The following is a 22,922-nucleotide window of genomic DNA, read 5'->3' as shown; positions in this document are numbered from 1 at the left end:
GTAAATTGGAGGAACAGCACCTCATATTTTGCTTGGGCAGTTTACACCCTTGCAGTATGAAAATTGACCTCAAATTTCAGGTAGTCCCTGCTTTCTCCTCCGTTTCCCAGCTCTCCCTCAGCCCACTGTCTCCGCCTCTTCCTTTCTTCTTCCCACCGCGCCGCACCCTCACATCAGTCTGAAGAAGGGTCTCGACACAAAACGTCACCTATTTCCTTCACTCCATAGATGCTGCCTCACCCGCTGAGTTTCTCCAGCATTTTTGTCTACCCATTCACAAAAGTTCTGTTATCCCACTTTCCTCACCCACTCCCTGCACATTAGGGGCAATTTTACAGAGACAAGTTAACCTACAAAGCCAATGCATCTTTGGGATGTGGGAGGAAATCTACATGCTTGCAGGGAGAATGTGCAAATTCAACACAGACAGTGCCTGAGGACAGGATCGAACACAGATCCCTGGCGTGTGAGGCAGCATGTCCACAAGCTGTGCCATTATATTTTATTTTCCAACACACAAAAAATTATACATTGATAACTTTGGTTACTATAAAAAAAAGAAACTATCCATTTTCAGTCTAAAATCTCTACGTGACGCTATGTTCCCCATTACAGCTACTGTATGTTTTAATTCAGTTCAAGACTATGGGATAGTACATTGGCCATAAAGTTGCTGCCTAAAATTGCCAGGGACCCGGAATTGATCCTGAATATGGGTGCTGTCCTCCTTTTCCCTTTGTTTGCATGGGTTTTCTCCGGGTGCTCGTTTCCTTCCACATTCCAAAGGTGTGCAGGAACCTTTTTCAGACCCAACCCAAAACATAATATTTCCCTTTTGTCCAGAGATTCTGTCTGACCTGTTGAGTTACTCCAGCTTTTTGTGTCTATCTTCAGTTTAAACCAGCATCTGCAGTTCCTTCCTACACGATACTATACGATAGAACTTTATTAATCCCAGGAGGGAAATTATGTGTGTGTGTGTGTGTATAGTTATATATTCATATATAAATATACACCGTTTTGTTATTTCGTTTATAACATTGTTTACAGAGTACTATGTTTACATATTCTGTTATGCTGCTGCAAGTAAGGATTTTATCGTTTTGACTGGGACGTGAGAGAATAAAACACTCTTGACTCACGTCGCTAATGTGTGGGATAGAACTAGTGTACGGGTGATCGGTGGTCGGCGTGGACTCGGTGGGCCGAAGGGTCTGTTTCCACGCTGTATCTTTAAATTAAACTAAAACACTAAAACCAGAGGAAATCTAAAGGGTCTCTACCCGAAACATCACCCAATTTCTTCTATCCAGAGATGCTGGCTGCTCCATGGAGTTCCCCCGCACCATTAAAGCATGGAATAGTCTTCACACTACTATAGGTACCCAACTAGAAGCAATTAGATTTCAGGTAGCTCTTTTTTTCCCCAAGAACCCTTTTTTGCTTAAGACCAAGTCAAGAGTCAAGAGAGTTTTATTGTCATGTGTCCCAGATAGGACGATGAAATTCTTGCTTGCTGTAGCACAACAGAATATGTAAACATAATACAGAACAGGAGATAAAAGTTCAGTGTGTCTATATACCATAGACCATATATATATGCACAATAAATAAGCAGATAAAATGCAATAGGCTGTTATTTTTCAGAGTTTGGAGTTTGGTGGTGGTGGGTCCACTCCTGTTTAAATTCCATTTGAAATATTTTTGGAGGACCAGGTAACCAAGAAGCAAGAGTTACTCCAGCTCCAGCGAGTGATTCTGCGTTGGTTTTCAGCGGTCGTGGCGAGCGGACAGCAATGGTGGCCAGATCTCCCACAATGCAAAGGGATGGAGAAAGTGGCCGATGCCGACCAGTTGCAGTGCGCAGGGCGGAACCACGGCTGATGATGTGCTGGCCAAAGATCCTCGCTATAGGATCTGGCTGTGGCAGTATGCATGTGCAGGGGGGAGGATGTGCAGGCCATGGCAGTGCGCAGGTGTAAGGCGGCCGGCCGTGCCGGCGAATGAGGAGCGGGCGGAGAACTGAGACCCGGACACAGATGGCGGGCGGAGACGGAGAGTGACAGAGAGAGAGAAAGATAGAAGGGGAGGGGGGCACAGAATTAAGCGATTGGTGTCCCGGATGCTTGCCAAGCCAGGCAAAATGGCATGGCTTTTAGGTTGTCCGGCGGGACTGTAGGTGAGCCATATTTGGAATAGTGTGTTTGGCTTTGGTCACCCTGTTTTATGAAAGATGTTGCTACGCTGGAAAGGAAACAGAGAAAACATACAAGGATCTTGTCAGAACTCGAGGACCTGAGCTATAGGGAGAGGTTGTCCAGGCTAGGTCTTTATTCTTCTATAGATGTGCCGTATAAACCATTTTAGACAATAGACAATAGGTGCAGGAGTAGGCCATTCAGCCCTTCGAGCCAGCACCAGCATTCAATGTGATCATAGCTGATCATCCCCAATCAGTACCCCGTTCCTGCCTTCTCCCCATACCCCCTGACTCCGCTATTTTTAAGAGCCCTATCTAGCTCTCCCTTGAAAGCATCCAGAGAACCGGCCTCCACCGCCCTCTGAGGCAGAGAATTCCACAGACTCACCACTCTCTGTGAGAAAAAGTGTTTCCTCGTCTACGTTCTAAATGGCTTACCCCTTATTCTTAAACTGTGGCCACTGGTTCTGGACTCCCCCAACATCGGGAACATGTTTCCTGCCTCTAGCGTGTCCAAGCCCTTAACAATCTTATATGTTTCAATGAGATTCCCTCTCATCCTTCTAAACTAGCGTGTACAAGCCCAGCCGCTCCATTCTCTCAGCATATGACAGTCCCGCCATCCCGGGAATTAACCTTGTAAACCTACGCTGCACTCCCTCAATAGCAAGAATATCCTTCCTCAAATTTGGAGACCAAAACTGCACACAATACTCCAGGTGTGGTCTCACTGGGGCCCATTACAACTGCAGAAGGACCTCTTTGCTCCTATACTCGACTCCTTTTGTTATAAAGGCCAACATGCCATTTGCTTTCTTCACCGCCTGCTGTACCTGCATGCTTACTTTCATAGACTGATGAACAAGGACCCCCAGATCCCGTTGTACTTCCCCTTTTCCCAACTTGACGCCATTAAGATAGTAATCTGACTTCCTGTTTTTATTACCGAAGTGGGTAACCTCACATTTATCCACATTAAACTTCATCTGCCAAGCATCTGCCCACTCCCTCAACCTGTCCAAGTCATCATAGGTTAACCTACTCATTCCTGAGATCATTCTTGTAAACCTCCCCATGGACTCTCTCCAGAGCCAGCACATCCTTCCTCAGATATGGGGCCCAAAATTGCTCACAATATTCCAAATGCGGCCTGACCAGCACCTTATAGAGCCTCAACATTACATCCCTGTTTTTGTATTCATGCCCTCTCGAAATAAATGCTGGTATTGGGTTTGCTTTCTTTACTATCGATTTGATCTGCAGATTAACGTTTTGGGAATCCTGCACCAGCACTCCCAAGTCCCTTTGCACTTCCGATTTCTCTCTCCATCTAGAAAATAATCTACGCCTTTATTCCTACTACCGAAATGCATGACTCCACACTTTGCTACACTATATTCCATCTGCTACTTCTCTGCCCACTCTCCCAACCTGTCCAAGTCCTTCTGCAGAGTCCCTGTTTTCCCTACTCTACCTGCCCCTCCACCTATTTTCGTATCATCCACAACCTTGGTCACTTCAATCCTCTCATCCAAATGATTAATCTACATTAATATGTCTCAATGAGGTCCTGAAGAAGCTGCAGCTGAACATGCTTTCTGCACAGTGGTCAGGGGCACAGGAACCCCCGACTGCCAACATCCTGCAGGTGGAGCATTCCAATATTCCCCCAGCCATCTCAACGACACTCAACCTTAGAAGAGTTATGTAGGAAAAGGCCGCAGATTAACCAACCGTTACCCTCTCCTCTGCCCTCCTCGCCAAAGCTTCAGTCCTACACTTAGCCTCAACAGAGCACTTCCTCTCTCCCAACGTGGCCACTCTTAGAAACATTGTCTTCCTTTTATTGCCCACTCTGTCTCTTCGTCTGCTAATCAAATGCCTGCTTCTTTAAATGTCCTGCCTTCTCAAATCAAAAACTTTAGTCAATCAAAAAAAGTTTAGATTTGAAATTTTCTAGGGCAGGGAATCTAGTTTTATATTCCCCTGCCCTGGAAAAAAAGACTATTACTATCTACCGTATCTATGCCCCTTATGATTTTATAAATTACTAGACCAAGTGGGACCCGTTGGGTCCCGTCCCTGTTTGGGGGGGGGGGGGGGGGGCGGCCTGCGACGTCACACACACTAACCAGCCCCCACACACAAACACTAACCACCTCCCTTGATATTATATTATTATTCATTCACTCCTTTTACCCCATCCCCCGCCCTATCCACTCACGCATAGCCCCCAACTCGCAAGCGCGGCTAGAGAGGGAGAGAGTGCAGGGGCAGAGAGAGGGCGGGGGCAGAGTGAGGGCGGGGGCAGAGAGAGGGCGGGGGCAGAGTGAGGGCGGGGGCAGAGGGAGGGCAGAGCAGAGACAGAGGGCAGAGGCAGAGGCATGTAGGGTGGGGGGGGGGGGGCTTGCGGCATCACAGGGGATGGCTGGTTCCCGAACGCAATACTCCCTTGCTCCAACTCCAGGCTCTGTTTCTGCCCAGGTCCAGTCGCCGGGCTCGGTCTGCAGCAGCAACCTCCCCACCATGCGCCAACCCATGTTGAGTACAGGGGCCGACTTGCTCGTTCTTTTCGATAACCAGGCGGGGGGGGGGGGGTGACGTCACTCGCAGCGCGTGGAAGACGGCACGGGGAGCAGTTCCATTGTGACGTCACCAGCAAAAGACAGTTCAAAGTTTGGTCAGATTTTTTAACTTTTTCATTAATAACAAGAAATAAAGCATGAAATTTTCAGATAAGGCGATTTTGGACTCCACGGGAATAATCTACTGGAATATGTAAAACATTTACCATTACCGTGTCGTTTTTTTCATTAAGATGTGATTACACACAAATAAATACACATCCAAGATCACAGTTTTAGAAGTATAGAGATAATATTACACCTCAGGGCTCTTTGTTCCAGGAAAAACAGAGCCAGCCTCCTTTAATCTGAAGAAGTGTCTCGACCCAAAACGTCACCCATTCCTTCTTTCCAGAGATGCTGCCTGTCCCGCTGAGTTATTCCAGCTTTGTGTCTATCTTATATTTTCAATTAGCCAGCCCTTCCTGAATTCCATGCGATCTAACCATCCTGACCAGCCTACCATGAACCTTGTCAAATGCTTTCCTAAAGTCCACGTAGATAACATCAACCAGCCTGCCCTAATTAATCCTCTTGGTTACCTCCTTAAAACTAACAGATTTATGAGGCATGATTAGTTTCCTATGTACAGCAATGCTGAATCTCCTCAAGCAGACCAGCTCTTTCTCAATGCTGGTATATCGTGCTTTGTTCAAACATTTGGGAGATGTTAGATATATTGTTTGTTTTAGACCATAGATATTCTAATCATGCTCTGCTTTACACTATTCAATTTTCCAGTTGTTGCAACATACCTGCAATTGTGAAACCTTGGCCATTGATTTCTGAGTGTATTTTGCAATTATAATTGCAGGTAGACACAAAATGCTGGAGTAACTCAGCGGGCCAGGTAGCATCCCTGGAGAGAAGGAATGGGTGACATTTCTGGTAGAGACCCTTCTTCAGATCTGTTAAAATTCTTTCCTTGCAATTATAATTGCTCTCGCACCTGCCTGACTTTTTTAAACTCCCAGCAGGTTAGTTAAACATGCCCAGCTTTTCCTCAATTCAGAATTTCCCCCAAAACAAGCAACAATTTTGCAGAATTTTTTTTTATTATTGGTTTTTGAGAACTGAATAAAAGTTATGTTATGAAAAATCTATAAAGGTTTTTGCACCTATAAATCTGATGTTTCAGTACATCATGTAAATGCTAGCGATAAACTACACTTAGCTAAATGAAAGAGTCATTTGCAAACACAGGAATGGAAAAAGCATTTGCCACCGACAACAGATTAACTTTACCTGTTACAATTGATTTCTGACTCCGTGTTTTCATTCCAAAGTACACCTGCGGGCGGTACGATCCCCAGTATTTTTCTGGTGACAAGGCATGACTGGAGCTGTTGCTGTTCAATATCCTTAACGAAGGGTGAGGTGTTATGATTCTGTTCGCAAACCAGGATCTCATGTAAATAGCATAGCAAAACCAGACACAGCTCACAGTACACAAGACTATTGCAATGTTGATGAAAAAGTTCCCCAAATTGGACTTCTTCTTCTTTTCTTTGGGTGGCACCTTCTTGTGAATTCCTGCATTCTTTCCATTTTTCCCATCCACTTTTGAATCGAGCAACCTTTCTTTCTTCAGCCTCTGCCGAGCCATGCTTTATTCTGGGGAGAAAAGAAGATATTTCAAACCTTTCATCAATTCAACCTGTCAATTCTTCAAACAGATTACAAGGAATATTAGGATCTCTTAGAAACTAAATTAAAAAAATAAACAAAGTCAAATGAAAATGCTGATCTCTTCACAGCTGGAGTTGCGCAGCTTACAAACTGGCCCTTCAGCATTCGCCATGGACAACAGATTCACTTGATGTCTGGGAAAAATATCCACATGCCCATGCAGACTATCAAGTATCTATCTATATGTAAGAGGAAAGTACGCGGGTGTGACTGGACCCTTAGGATCATTGATGTACAGAGGGATCTTAGGGTGCAAATCCATAGGGTGCAAATCCTAAATGAGGCAACACAAATAGACATAGAATGATAAAGGAGGAATTTGCCAGGCGTTCCATGCACCCTCCGCACATCTACTGTAAGTCTATAACAACGTGGCAACACAAATGTGTAGGTTGGTTAAGAAGCCATCCAACCTGCTTGCCTTCATCATTATGAGCATTGAGTAAAGCATTTGGCAACTGATGGTGCAGCTGTATAACATTTTAGTTTGGTCATATTTGAGGTATTGTGCAGTTCTGGTAACCACACTATAACCATATAACCATATAACAATTATAGCACGGAAACAGGCCATCTCGACCCTTCTAGTCCGTGCCGAACACATAATCTCCCCTAGTCCCATATACCTGCGCTCAGACCATAACCCTCCATTCCTTTCCCATCCATATAACTATCCAATTTATTTTTAAATGATAAAAACGAACCTGCCTCCACCACCTTCACTGGAAGCTCATTCCACACAGCTACCACTCTCTGAGTAAAGAAGTTCCCCCTCATGTTACCCCTAAACTTCAGTCCCTTAATTCTCAAGTCATGTCCCCTTGTTTGAATCTTCCCTACTCTCAGTGGGAAAAGCTTTTCCACGTCAACTCTGTCTATCCCTCTCATCATTTTAAAAACCTCTATCAAGTCCCCCCTTAACCTTCTGCGCTCCAAAGAATAAAGCCCTAACTTGTTCAACCTTTCTCTGTAACTTAGTTGCTGAAACCCAGGCAACATTCTAGTAAATCTCCTCTGTACTCTCTCCATTTTGTTGACATCCTTCCTATAATTAGGCGACCAAAATTGTACACCATACTCCAGAATTGGCCTCACCAATGCCTTGTACAATTTTAACATTACATCCCAACTTCTATACTCAATGCTCTGATTTATAAAGGCCAGCACACCAAAAGCTTTCTTTACCACCCTATCTACATGAGATTCCACTTTCAGGGAACTGTGCACAGTTATTCCCAGATCCCTCTGTTCACCTACATTCTTCAATTCCCTACCATTTACCATGTACGTCCTATTTTGATTTGTCCTGCCAAGATGTAGCACCTCACACTTATCAGCATTAAACTCCATCTGCCATCTTTCAGCCCACTCTTCCAACTGGCATAAATCTCTCTGTAGACTTTGAAACTCTACTTCATTACCCGCAACCCCACCTATCTTAGTATCATCTGCATACTTACTAATCCAATTTACCACACCATCGTCCAGATCATTGATGTACATGACAAACAACAGTGGACCCAACACAGATCCCTGTGGCACCCCACTCGTCACTGGCCTCCAACCTGACAAACAACCATCCACCATTACTCTCTGGCATCTCCCATTCAGCCACTGTTGAATCCATCTTGCTACTCCACCATTAATACCCAACCATTGAACCTTCTTAACCAACCTTCCATGAGGAACCTTGTCAAAGGCCTTACTGAAGTCCATATACACAACACATAATCCTCCGCCATTTCCGCCACCTCCAACGTGACCCCACCACTCGCCACATCTTCCCATCTCCCCCCATGTCTGCCTTCCGCAAAGACCGCTCCCTCCGCAACTCCCTCGTCAATTCTTCCCTTCCCTCCCGCACCACCCCCTCCCCGGGCACTTTCCGTTGCAACCGCAAGAAATGCAACACCTGTCCCTTCACCTCCCCCCTCGACTCCATTCAAGGTCCCAAGCAGTCGTTCCAGGTGCGACAAAGGTTCACCTGTATCTCCTCCAACCTCATCTACTGCATCCGCTGCTCTAGATGTCAGCTAATTTACATCGGTGAGACCAAGCGTAGGTTGGGCGACCGTTTCGCCGAACACCTCCGCTCAGTCCGCCTTAACCTACATGACCTCCCGGTGGCTCAGCACTTCAACTCCCCCTCCCATTCCCAATCCGACCTCTCTGTCCTGGGTCTCCTCCATTGCCAGAGTGAGCAACAGCGGAAATTGGAGGAACAGCACCTCATATTCCGTCTGGGGTCCTTGCGCCCTTATGGCATCAACATTGAATTCCCCCAATTTGGCTAGCCTGTGCTGTCCCCTCCCCTTCCTTCACCCTCTAGCTGTCTCCTCCCACCCTCCCATCCGCCCGCCCTCGGGCTCCTCCTCCTCCCTTTTTCCTTCTTTCTTTCCCCACCCCCCATCAGTCTGAAGAAGGGTTTCGACCCGAAACGTCGCCTATTTCCTTCGCTCCATAGATGCTGCTGCACCCGCTGAGTTCCTCCAGCAATTTTGTGTACCTTCCATATACACAACATCCACTGCTTTACCCTCATCAATTTCCCGAGTAACATCTTCAAAAAATTCAAGGAGATTAGTTAAACATGACCTTCCAGGCACAAATCCATGTTGACTGTTCCTAATCAGACCCTGTTTATCCAGATGCTTATATATATTATCTCTAAGTATTCTTTCCATTAATTTGCCCACCACTGACGTCAAACTAACAGGTCTATAATTGCTAGGGTTACTCTTAGACCCCTTTTTAAACAATGGAACAACATGCGCAGTACGCCAATCCTCCGGCACTATTCCCGTTTCTAATGACATTTGAAATATTTCTGCCATAGCCCCTGCTATTTCTACACTAACTTCCCTCAATGTCCTAGGGAATATCCTGTCCTTTTGAGAGACTGCAGAAGAGGTTCACGTGGAGGGTATGAGCTATGAGGAGGATGGACAAACTTGGACTGATTTCTCTGCAGGGGAGGCTGAGGGGCCAAGGGGCGATCTGATAGAAATATATAAAATAATGAAAGGTGGTGATCAGGTAGACATGGAATGCAGAAAAGTGGAGCAGAGGAGCAGGCTCCATGGCTCACAACATGTGACACATTGAAGTAGAGATGGTTGAAAGCTTTGAGTTTCTAGAGTAAATATCACCAGCAACTTGTCTGCGACATCATCTTGAAGCAATGGCCAAGAAAGCATACCAACGCCTCTACTTCCTTATTGGGCTTAGGAAGTTTAATGATTTTCACCAACTGCTACAGATGTGCTTTATCAGGATGCATCACAGCATGGGAACAACTCCATCCAAGATTTCAAGAAATTGCAGAGAATTGTGGACACAGCCCAGACCATCACACAAACCAACCTCCCTTGCATTGACACCATTTATATCTCATGCTCACAGCAATGCCAGCAGCATAATCCCAGACTCCCTCTTCTCCCCTGTCCCATCAGGCAAGAGGAAAAATGTATAGCTCCAGATTCAGGAACAGTTTCTTCCCAGCTGTTATCACAAGGTAGCGGAGCGGTAGAGTTGCTGCCTCACAGCGCCTGAGACCCGGGTTCCATCCTGCTGACTGTGCTGGAGTTTGCACGTTCTTCCTGTGACCTGCGTGGGTTTTCTCCGGGTGCTCCGGTTTCCTCCCACACTCCAAAGATGTACAGGTTTGTAGGTTAATTTGCTTGGTAAAATTGTAAATTGTCCCTAGTGTGTGTAGGATAGGAGGATACTGAGTTGGATGATCACCCATGATCATATTGAATGGCGGTGCCGACTCGAAGGGCCGAATGGCCTAGTCCTGCACCTAATTTCTATGTTTCTATTAGTGTGCAGGGATCACTGGTCAGTGTGGACTCGGTGAGCTGAAGGGAGCCACTGAACACATGTAAGAAAGGACAAAGTCTGCCCTCACCAATACAATCCCTTATCAGCAAACTGGTTTAGTGATTCCTATTCCATCTGGGACCCTTTATGTTCAAGCCCATGGAGCATAGAACAACTGTGGAGCTGAAGAACGGGTCTTTCAGCCCACTATGTGCCCAACATGATGCCTAGCTGAACAGGTATTATCTGACAGCACATGATCCAAATATTCCACACACTAACTTGTGCCTATCTAAAAGCCTCTTACACGCCGCTATCATATCTGCCTCCACCACCATTCCAGGCACCCACCAACCTCTGTGTAAAACATTTCCCCGGCACATCTCGACTCAGAGAGTGGTAGCTGTGTGGAATGAGCTCTTTACTCAGAGAGTGGTAGCTGTGTGGAATGAGCTTCCAGTGAAGGTGGTGGAGGCAGGTTCGTTTTTATCATTTAAAAATAAATTGGATAGTTATATGGATGGGAAAGGAATGGAAGGTTATGGTCTGAGCGCAGGTATATGGGACTAGGGGAGATTATGTGTTCGGCACGGACTAGAGGGGTCGAGATGGCCTGTTTCCGTGCTGTAATTGTTATATATATATCTCCATTATACCTTTCCCCTCTTACCTTGTAGCTATGGGCTCTAGTGTTGAACTTTTCCACCCTGGGGTAAAAGTTCTGACTGTCTACACTATCTACGCCCCGCATCATTTTATACACTTCTATCATCTCCCCTCAACCTCTGATGTTCCAGAGAAAACAATCCAAGTCTATTCAACTTCTCCCTGTAGCTGAAACCCTCTAATCCCGGCAACATTCAAGTAAACCTCCTCCACCCTCTCCAAAGCCTCCACATCTTTCCCACAATGGGGCGACCAGACTTGCACGCAACACTCCAAATACGACACAACCAAAGTCTTATACAGCTGTCCCATCACTTCATGACTCTTATATTTGGGGTCAATGAAAGAGTGTTCACGTTGCGGCCCTGTTTCCACCAATCTTTCCACCACCACGCATAAGAAGCGACAAGACAGACACCATTGTATGCAAATGCCGGGAAGTGTGTTCAGCTCTGGCTGAACAACTTTTAATCTTGTGTGTGGACTCGACAAGAAGAAGAAGAAATAACTCCTATATTCCATGCCCCCAGCAATGAAGGCAAGCATACCACATGCCTTCTTAACCACCATATGTACTTTGATTGCTACCTTCAGTGAGCTATGAACTTGGACTCCCAAGATCCCTCTGCATATCAATGCTATTAAGGATCTTGCCATCAACTGCATACTCTCTCCCCTTGCATTCAGCTTCCATAAGTGCAACACCTCACACTTGCTGAAGTTAAAATCCATCGGCAATCCCGCTGTATGTTCCGATAGCTTTCCTCACTGTCTGCAACTCCTCGACACTAATCCCATCTACCTGCGTTTGGCCCATATCCTAAACCAGGGGTGGGCAACCTTGTTCTGCATAGGGGCCAGGACGCATGTCTGTGAGCGGATGGCGGGCCACATTTATCACGTGTACACATGGATCCCGCCCCATATGGCAGGTATCAAATCACGTGTTCACAGGTAGACAAAAATGCTGGAGAAACTCAGCGGGTGAGGCAGCCTCATGCAATCCTTGCATGTCTCACCCGCTGAGTTTCTCCAGCATTTTTGTCTACCTTCGATTTTTCCAGCATCTGCAGTTCTTTCTTAAACGTGTTCACAGAAAGTTGCGCGGCTGTGCCGGCGGCTTTGTGCAGGATACAGTACACCTAGAGCTTGGCCGCTGCTCGGGGCGCTCGGCGGGCCGGATGATTACTGGAAAAAAAATCCGCCTGCCAATGATTTCGGGTTACGGGCCGCATTCGGCCCTGGGGGCATAGGTTCTGACCCGTCCTAAATCTTTCCTAAGTACCTGTCCAAAGGTTTTTTTAAATGTTGTGAAAGTACCTGCCTCAACTACCTTCTGTGGCAGCTTATTCTATATACCTACCGCCCCTCAGTTTCCTATTCAATCTTTCCCCACTCACCTTAAACCTACATCCTCTGGTTTGTGATTCCTCTACTCTGGATAAAAGATTCTGTGCATCTACCCTATCTATTCCTCTCAGGATCTTATACACTTCTATAAGATCACCCTTTATTCTCCTGCACTCCAAGGAATAATGTCCTAGCCTTCTCAACCTCAGTCTGTAGATCAGGTCCTCCTGGCAACATCCTCGTAAACCTTCTCTGCACGCTTAATAACATCATTTCTATAAAAGGGTGCATAACACTGAACACAATATTGTAAATTATGGCCTTACCTATGTCTTGTCCAATTGTAACATGATCTCTCAACTTCTATACTCAGTACACTGACTGATGAAGGCCAATGTGCTGAAAGCCTTTTTGACCACCCTATCTACCTGTGATGCCACTTTCATGGAACTATGTACCTGCACCTCTAGATCCCTCTGCTCTACAACACTCCCCAGAGCCCTGCCATTCACTGTGTAGCTCCTGCCCATGTTAGACTTACCAAAATGCAACACCTCACATTTCTCTGTATTAAATTCCATCAACTATTACTCAGCCCCCTGCCTAACCGATCAAGATCTTACTGCAATTTTTGACAACCATCTTCACTATCCACAATACCACCCACTCTAGTGGCATCTGTAAACTTGCTAATCATGCCTTGAACATTTTCATGCAAATCATTGATATAGATGACAATCTACAGGCTGTGAAGAAAGCGAATGGTATGTTAGCATTCATAGCAAAATGATTTGAGTATAGGAGCAGGGAGGTTCTACTGCAGCTGTACAGGGTCTTGGTGAGACCACACCTGGAGTATTGCGTACAGTTTTGGTCTCCTAATCTGAAGAAGGACATTCTTGCCATAGAGGGAGCACAGAGAAGGTTCACCAGACAATTCCTGGGATGTCAGGACTTCCATATGAAGAAAGACTGGATAGACTCGGCTTGTACTCGCTAGAATTTAGAAGATTGAGGAGGGATCTTATAGAAACTTACAAAATTCTTAAGGGGTTGGACAGGCTAGATGCAGGAAGATTGTTCCCAATGTTGGGGAAGTCCAGAACAAGGGGTCACAGTTTAATGATAAGGGGGAAATCGTTTAGGACCGAGATGAGAAAAACATTTTTCACACAGAGAGTGGTGAATCTCTGGAATTCTCTGCCACAGAATGTAGTTGAGGCCAGTTCATTGGCTATATTTAAGAGGGAGTTAGATGTTGCCCTTGTGGCTAAAGGGATCAGGGGGTATGGAGAGAAGGCAGGTACAGGATACTGAGTTGGATGATCAGCCATGATCATATTGAATGGCGGTGCAGGCTCGAAGGGCCGAATGGCCTACTTCTGCACCTATTTTCTATGTTTCTATGTAAACAGTAATGGGCCCAGCAAACCCAGAAGCACACCACTGGTCACAGGCCTCCAGTACGAGAAGCAATCTTCCATCACCCTCTGCTTCCTTCCATGAAGCCAATTTTCTATCCCAAGCTCCTCTTGAATGCCATGGGATCTGACCTTCTAGAGCAGCCGACCCTGCGGAACCTAGTCAAATGCTTTGCTGAAATCCATATACACAATGTCTACAGCTCTGCCCTCATCAACCGTTTTGGTTACATCTTCCAAAAAACAATCAGATTCATGAGTCGCAATCTCCTATGTACAATACCATGCTGACTATCCCTAATCAGCCCCTGTCCATCTAAATGCATGTATATCTTATCCCACAGAATACTCTACAGTAACTTTCCGACCACAGATGTTAGACTCATTGGCCCGTAGCTCCCAGGCGTTTCCATGCAGCCCTTCTTACATTGGAGGTACAACCTTTGTCACCCTCCAGTCTTCTGGCACCTCACCCGTATTTAATGACATAAATCTCAGCCAGGGCACCTGCAATTTAGTTTAGTTTAGAGATAGTGTGGAAACAGGCCCTTTGGCTCACCGAGTCCATGCTGACCAGCAATCCCCGTACACTAGCACTATCCTACACACTGGTGACAATTTCACAATTTTACCAAAGCCAATTAACTTACATCTTTAGGATGTGGGAGGAACCCAGAGAAAATCCACGTGGTCACGGGGAGAATGTACAAACTCTGAACAGACAGCACCCGTTGTCAGTATCGAACCCAGGTCTCTGGCGCTGTGAGGCAAAAACTCTATCACAGCACCATCCTCTCTAGTTTCCCCACAGAGTCCTCGGATAGATCTGATCAGCCCCGGGATATTTGTCTAGATTTATACATGTTAGGACCTTCAGCACCCCCTCGACCATAACACTGACTGCCCTTAAGACACTTCCATTGACTGCCCAGGTTTCCTGGGCTTGTAGTACAATCCCATTAGAGTGCTTGTACCTTTCTTGTTTCGAAGCTGCAGCCACTCCGCCTCAATGGATGAACCATCCAGTATGTCCTCTCTTGAGTGCCGTCGTGATAGTCTCCATGATCAGTAATGTAACTACATCACCTCTTTACCTCGCTCTCCATCACGTGTGAAACATGGAAACTCCACAACATTGAGCTGCCACTCTTGTCCATCTCACAACCATGTTTCCCAATGGCCACAACATCATAGTCCCAAACACTGATCCAGGCTCCAAGCTCAACAACTCAACACAATACTCCTTGCATTGAACACAGCACACTTCACTCATTAGTGTCACCATATTCCTCCTTGCCTGTCTTTCATTTGAGTCTTACTGACCCTAACCTCCACCTTCCCATCACTCCTTCCAATTTGTGAGCTACTGCTATGCTTCCCTCACGGGTACACCTCAATAAGGTCACACCTCAGACTCCAATAGTTCAAAGAAAAAACGCCCTACTAATAACACCTCAATACCAACCCCATCTTCCTGCCTTCTCCCTGTAACCTTTCATAATCAAGAACCTATCAATCTCTGTCTTAAAAACACCCAATGCCTTGGCCTCCACAGCTGTCTGGGGCCATGAATTCCACAAATTCACCACCTTTATCCATCCTCATCATATCTCAAGCCCACAAAGCAATGTAACATCCTGGAGAATCTCTTCTGCACCTTTTGTAACTTAATGTGATTAGTTAGTTTGTCATTATGACCAATGCAGTCAAGGTGGGTTGAAAGACCTGTTCTTGTGTTACATTATTCAATGTTCCAGCTGTGGAACAAACGCACCCTTCAGATTGCTCTCAAATTTCTCAATCCATATTTGCCATTCCCTGCATGCCCGTGTGCTTCTCCTAAAGCCTCTTAAATGTAAGAATGAATCTACCACTTCTCCCGACAGTGTGCTCCAGGCACACACAACACTCTGTAAAAAAACCTGCCCCTCTTACAGGCCGCCAATGTCTGTGCTGAACATGATGCCATGACCATCACTTATTTACATGCACATTATCCTGACCCTTCCTCTTCCTGCCTATCTAAAAATCTCTAAAATGCCACTATCGTTATCTGCCTCAACCACCATCCCTGGCAGCGAGTGCCGTGAAGCTGCCAGGCTCTGTGTAATAAATGTACCCCACACTTTGCCCTGCTGACACATACGTCCCGCATTGTTCATCAGTGTTCAACAGCATCATGTAAACTCATCAACAGAGCACAGGAGCACATCGAGGTAGTATGCTCAGCCCCTGGTCTACTGACAGGAGCACCTCAAGGTAGTGTACTCAGCCCCCTGGTCTACTCACTCTATACCAATGACTGCATAGCCAGACACAGTTCCAACTAATTTCATTATTCAGTCTTGACTGTTACCGCATTTGATTTTTCCATCCTTGGAAAAAGGTTCCACCTATCAATGCCTCTCATAATATGTGGTCTCCACAGAACTTCTGACATTCTCCAGAAAACAATCCAAGTCCGTCCAATCTCACCCTGTAACTAATACCTCCAAATCCAGCAGACTATCATGGGGGACTTTATCAAAGTATCCAACCTCTCTCTGTAAATTGAGTTTTTAAGTAACCAAGAATGTTTACAAGGGCAAGGCCGTAAAGGTTGTCTATATGGACCAGCGAGGTATTTGACAAGGTACACAAAAATGCTGGAGAAACTCAGCGGGTGCAGCAGCATCTATGGAGCGAAGGAAATCGGTGACGTTTCGGGCCGAAACCCTTCTTCAGGCTAAGATTGCTCTGGAAGGTTAGATTGTATGGTATCCAGGGAGAGATCGCTAACTGGATACGGAATTGCCTTCATGGAAGGAAGAAAAGGGTGGTGATAGGTTATTTTTCAAACGGAGGGCTGTGATTAGTAGTGGGCCTGAAGGATTGATGCTGGACACTGCAATTTGTGATTTATATTAATGGGTTGGATGAGAATGTACAAGGCATGATTAGTAAATTTGCAGATGACATTAAAGTAGGTAGTATTGTGGACTGAAGGTGGTTATCAAAACTTACAACAGGCGAAATCTTGATCAGCAGGCGAAGTGGACAAGGGAATGGCTAATGGAGGTTAATGCAGATAAGTGCGAGGTGTTGCATTTTGGAATCAAACCAGGACAGGATCTACGTAGTGAATGGCAGGTGCCTGAGGGTGTGTTGTAGAACAGAGGGATCTAGGAGGGCAGGGACATAGTTCTCTGAAAGTGGCTAGAGAAGGCTTTCGGTACATTGGCCTTCATCAGTCAGGATATTGAATATAAATGTTATGTTCCAGTTGTACAAGTCGTTGGTGAGGCCGTGTCTGGAGAATTGCGTTCAGGTTTGGTCACTCTGCTGTGAAAAGGATGTCATTAAGCTAGAAGGTGCAGAGAAGATTTACAAGGATGTTGCCAGAACTAGAGGCGCTGAGCTATAGGGAGAAAGATAATGCTAAGACGTTTCTTCCTACGAGTGAAATCATTGGACAAAGTCAGCATGGATTTATGAAAGGTAAATCATGTCTGACGAATCTTATAGAATTTTTCGAGGATGTAACTAGTAGAGTGGATAAGGGAGAACCAGTGGATGTGTTATATCTGGACTTCCAGAAGGCTTTTGACAAGGTCCCACATAAGAGATTAGTATACAAACTTAAAGCACACGGTATTGGGGGTTCAGTATTGATGTGGATAGAGAACTGGCTGGCAGACAGGAAGCAAAGAGTAGGAGTAAACGGGTCCTTTTCACAATGGCAGGCAGTGACTAGTGGGGTACCGCAAGGCTCAGTGCTGGGACCCCAGCTATTTACAATATATATTAATGATTTGGACGAGGGAATTGAATGCAACATCTCCAAGTTTGCGGATGACATGAAGCTGGGGGGCAGTGTTAGCTGTGAGGAGGATGCTAGGAGGCTGCAAGGTGACTTGGATAGGCTGGGTGAGTGGGCAAATGCATGGCAGATGCAGTATAATGTGGATAAATGTGAGGTTATCCACTTTGGTGGCAAAAACAGGAAAGTAGACTCATATCTGAATGGTGGCCGATTAGGAAAAAGGGAGATGCAACGAGACCTGGGTGTCATGGTACACCAGTCATTAAAAGTAGGCATGCAGGTGCAGCAGGCAGTGAAGAAAGCGAATGGTATGTTAGCATTCATAGCAAAAGGATTTGAGTATAGGAGCAGGGAGGTTCTACTGCAGTTGTACAGGGTCTTGGTGAGACCACACCTGGAGTATTGCGTACAGTTTTGGTCTCCTAATCTGAGGAAAGACATTCTTGCCATAGAGGGAGTACAGAGAAGGTTCACCAGACTGATCCCTGGGATGTCATGACTTTCATATGAAGAAAGACTGGATAGACTCGGCTTGTACTCGCTAGAATTTAGAAGATTGAGGGGGGATCTCATAGAAACTTACAAAATTCTTAAGCGGTTGGACAGGCTAGATGCAGGAAGGTTGTTCCCGATGTTGGGGAAGTCCAGAACAAGGGGTCACAGTTTAAGGATAAGAGGGAAATATTTTAGGACCGAGATGAGGAAAACATTTTTCACACAGAGAGTGGTGAATCTGTGGAATTCTCTGCCACAGAAGGTAGTTGAGGCCAGTTCATTGGCTATATTTAAGAGGGAGTTAGATGTGGCCCTTGTGGCTAAAGGGATCATCAGGGGGTATGGAGAGAAGGCAGGTACAGGATACTGAGTTGGATGATCAGCCATGATCATATTGAATGGCGGTGCAGGCTCGAAGGGCCGAATAGCCTACTCCTGCACCTATTTTCTATGTTTCCATGAGTGCAGGAGGCTGAGGGGTGATCTTAAAGAGGTGTAAAAAATTATGAGGGGAATAGATAGGGTGAATGCAGAGTCTTTTATCTAGGGTAAGGGAATCAAGAACCATAGGACATGGGTTTAAGGTGAGGGGCAACTTTTTTACTCAGAAGGTGGTGATTATATGGAATGAGCTGCTAGAGGAGGTAGTTGAGACAAGCAATTTAATAGAAACAGAGAAAAAAGGTGCAGGAGTTGGCCAATCGGCCCTTCGAGCCAGCACCGCCATTCAATATGATCATGGCTGATCATCCAAAATCAGTACCTTTTGCCCAAAATTAGTACTGCTTTTCCCCCATATCCCTTGATTATGTTAGCCCCAAGAGCTAAATTTAACTCTCTCTTGAAAACATCCAATGAATTGGCCTCCACTGCCTTCTGTGTCAGAGAATTCCACAGATTTACAACTCTGGGTAAAAAAGTCATGAAAATGGTGAGCTACCTGTCTGACTTGTACTACCTGTCTGACTTGTAACCTCCATGGTGAGCTGACTAGCGTTGTATATGATCTGTGTACATAGGTCAGGTGTGGTTGTGTTGTTCCACGTTACTCAATGTCCTGCTATTGGCCCTGGATTCTCTAGTTGCGTGGCACTTCCTCAAATGCATGATCGATCTCATCATGCTTTGGGCTGAATCTCTTTGCCCTATGTTTGCCTCACTGACCAGACCATGATCATTTACTTGACAGGCTACTTGGACAGTTTATATACCATCTGCAAACTACTTTGTCATGCGCCCTGCAATATGAAAATCTCCAAATGCATCGCAAAATAGGCAGGCAAATAACTGCAGACTGATGGCTGCTAGTGGCCGCTCGGGCACAGACCCCTTCATTAGTTATAACAAGTCTTCTGCAACTGCTGAGCTTAAAAGAGAGCAAACGATCGGACAAGAAATACACGTATGTTTGACAATCCACCTACGGTCTATCTTCGTAGTAGCTTTCTCAACAACCGGGTGAGTGAGTGAGTGCGTGCTGTGGGAATGCGAGGGCCGTGTGTGTGTGGCGCTCTGACCGACTGACCGGCTCCTGCTCTCGCTCCCCCGGCACCCGCGTCTCCCGGCCCGGTCCGCAGGCCGCCTCCGCCCCGCTGCCAACCACAATGCCGCCCTGCCGTCACACTCACTCACTGTGTGCAAGAGGCAACGCCGGCACGCCTCAAACTCCCACAGCAGCGCCGCGCCCAGCGGCAGCGCACACACACACACAGGGACAGGGAGGGAGCAAAGATACTAGAGCAAGGCATGGGGAGTGGGCAGGTAGAGGAGGAACACGGGGGATGGGGAGGGAGGGGTGCAGTCTTTGTTCTCCAGAGATCTGCACCACAATATTGGCCGATCAAAAGAAGTAATGCACAGACATTTGGCTAGTACGATAGTAAAACATAATAGGCGCAGGAGTAGACCATTCGAGCCAGCACCGCCATTCAATGTGATCATGGCTGATCATCCCAAATCAGTACCCCGTTCCTGCCTTCTCCCCATATCCCCTGACTCCGCTATTTTTAAGATCCCTATCTTAAAAGTATCCAGAGAACCTGCCTCCACCGTCCTCTCAAGCAGAAAATTCCACAGACTCGCCACTCTCTGTGAGAAAAAGTGTTTCCTCGTCTCCGTTCTAAATGGCTTACTCCTTATTCTCAAACTGTGGCCCCTGGTTCTGGACTCCCCCAACATCGGGAACATGTTTCCTGCCTCTAGTGTGTCCAAGCCCTTAACAATCTTATATGTTACAATGAGATACCCTCTCATCCTTCTAAACTCTTGTGCATTGAATGGCAACTTACCTCAAACTTTTCTAGACGACAGTAGCTATTGTTGCTCTTGAAACAGATCTACGCCACTTCTTGCATATGAATAATGTCAAGATTCCATTCACGATAAGCAGAAGCAGGATGAGTACCAGCAGTATTACAAGCCAAAGTGGAGTTCCTTGGCAAAGAGGAGAACAAGAGCAAAGCACAATATAAGCAAAGGTGGACAGAAATAAGGCAACAATTAATCAGCCATGACTTCTACAGAACTTAAGGGAAATATTCAGCAGATCAGGCAAGATCAATGGATACAGAAACACCAGTAACAGTGTTGTTTCCCCAAGGCCTTTCATCAGAAACAGTTAGAAATGAAACAGAACAGTACAGCACACCATGTCTGTGACAAAACTAATGGCAAGACCGACCCTTATCTACCGGCACATAATCCATATAAAGAAAGAAGGCAAGAACTCAAGCAGGCAATTACAAGGGCTAAAAGGGTCTGGCTTCAGGAAAAGAATAAGCAAGTTCGGTATTCCGACTGCGCATGCCCAGGTCATAGGTCACTCGCAATAAATATTCTCGGCAGCTGTGCTGCTGCATCTATACAGACTTGCATTTCATCCGTAGTCAGGTTCGAACCCGGGTCTCCGGCGTTGCAAGCGCTGTTGAATTGCTAGTGGACCGTTCCAGTCCCAGCCAGAGTGTCCCATCCCTGTCCAGGGGCGGCCGGAGATGTCCGGGGTGACCCTGGACTGACGGGACACTGGCCTGGAGCAGTGGTCGCTCAGGCTTACAGCCAGCATGGAGAAGAAACGCTAACTCCAGCTCAACTCTGCCTGTCCCGCCGTATTAACCGACAGCCCTGGACTGACAGGATACCGGCCCGGAGCAGCGGCAGCCCCAGGCTTACTCCATAGCTCCGGGCCAGTGTCCCGTCAGTTCAGGGTCACAGCGGACATCTTCGGCCACCCCGGACAGGGATGGGACACTCGGGAGGGGACAGTCCAGTAGCAATTCAACAGCGCTGGAGACCCGGGTTCGATTCTGATTACGGATGAAAAGCATGTCTGTATCCATGCAGCAGCACAGCTGCCGGGAATGTTTATCGCGAGTGACCTTTGACAAATCCTATGATTCCTTGCGTTTTTCGGAATACTGAACTCGCTTATTATAGGCCAGTGAGCCTCACGTCAGTGGTAGAGAAACTATTGGAGAAGATATTTTGGGATAAGATTTACTCCCATTTGGAGGAGAATGGGTTAATTAGGGACAGTCAGCATGCCTTTGTACATGGCAGGTCGTGTCGAAGTTGCTCGAGATTTTTGATGAGGTGATAAAGGTGATCAATGAGGGTGGGGCAGGAGTCTGTGGTTCCCACGCTTGTCCTTGCTGTCCTTCTTAAATAATGGTACAACATTTGCCCCCATCCAGCATTCCGGAACTGAACCCCCCTGGCTTGAGTTTCAGTTTAGTTTAACTTTTCAAGATCATGTGATAGGAGCAGAATTAGGCCATTTGACCCATCAAGTCTACGCCATTCAATGATGGCTGATCGATCTCTCCCTTCTAACCCCATTCTCCTGCCTTCTCCCTGTAATCTCTGACACCCGCACTAATGAAGAATCTATTTATTTCTGCCTTAAAAATATCCCGACTTGGCCTCCACAGCCTTTTGTGGCTAAGAATTCCACAGATTCACCACCCTCTGACTAAAGAAATTCCTCCTCATCTCCTTTTTTGGGGAAGGACATCCTTGCTATTGAGGGAATGCAGTGTAGGTCACGAGGTTAATCCCTGGGATGGCGGGACTGATATATGAGGAAAGATTGGAAAGACTGGGCTTGTATTCACTGGAGTTTAAAAGGGGGTCTTATAACCATATAACCATATAGAAACATAAAAATTAGGTGCAGGAGTAGGCCATTCGGCCCTTCGAGCCTGCACCGCCATTCAATATGATCATGGCTGATCATCCAACTCAGCATCCCGTACCTGCCTTCTCTCCATACCCTCTGATCCCCTTAGCCACAAGGGCCACATCTAACTCCCTCTTAAATATAGCCAATGAACTGGCCTCGACTACCCTCTGTGGCAGGGAGTTCCAGAGATTCACCACTCTCTGTGTGAAAAAAGTTCTTCTCATCTCGGTTTTAAAGGATTTCCCCCTTATCCTTAAGCTGTGACCCCTTGTCCTGGACTTCCCCAACATCGGGAGCAATCTTCCTGCATCTAGCCTGTCCAACCCCTTAAGAATTTTGTAAGTTTCTATAAAATCCCCTCTCAATCTCCTAAATTCTAGAGAGTATATAACAATTACAGCACGGAAACAGGCCAACTCGACCCTTCTAGTCCGTGCCGAACACGTATTCTCCCCTAGTCCCATATACCTGCGCTCAGACCATAACCCTCCATTCCTTTCCCGTCCATATAACTATCCAATTTATTTTTAAATGATAAAATCAAACCTGCCTCCACCACCTTCACTGGAAGCTCATTCCACACAGCCACCACTCTCTGAGTAAAGAAGTTCCCCCTCATGTTACCCCTAAACTTCTGTCCCTTAATTCTCAAGTCATGTCCCCTTGTTTGAATCTT

The 22,922-nt window shown here is 46.2% G+C and overlaps 1 protein-coding gene across 4 annotated transcripts in view; it reads right to left on the bottom strand.

Annotated features, from left to right (window-relative positions):
* mogs (mannosyl-oligosaccharide glucosidase) overlaps positions 1-22,922 on the bottom strand; it is a 68,231-nt gene that overhangs the window by 12,286 nt on the left and 33,023 nt on the right. Inside the window, exons 3-4 of one of the 4 annotated variants that reach the window (XM_033036353.1) lie at positions 20,358-20,502; positions 6,070-6,438 (exon numbers count right to left, since the gene is read on the bottom strand). In XM_033036353.1, coding sequence (XP_032892244.1) covers positions 6,070-6,430 — 361 coding nt within the window. In that variant the 5' untranslated portion in view covers positions 6,431-6,438; positions 20,358-20,502. Of the gene's footprint in view, positions 1-6,069; positions 6,439-19,493; positions 19,700-20,357; positions 20,503-22,922 lie in introns of those variants that run through there. The other 3 variants (XM_033036333.1, XM_033036343.1, XM_033036362.1) reach the window with 3 other exon arrangements.

Source organism: Amblyraja radiata, chromosome 1 (assembly GCF_010909765.2).
Source record: "Amblyraja radiata isolate CabotCenter1 chromosome 1, sAmbRad1.1.pri, whole genome shotgun sequence".
NCBI classification, from domain to species: domain Eukaryota; kingdom Metazoa; phylum Chordata; class Chondrichthyes; order Rajiformes; family Rajidae; genus Amblyraja; species Amblyraja radiata.
Note: the sequence above shows the minus strand (reverse complement) of the source record. Positions and strands in the feature narration are given on the sequence as shown.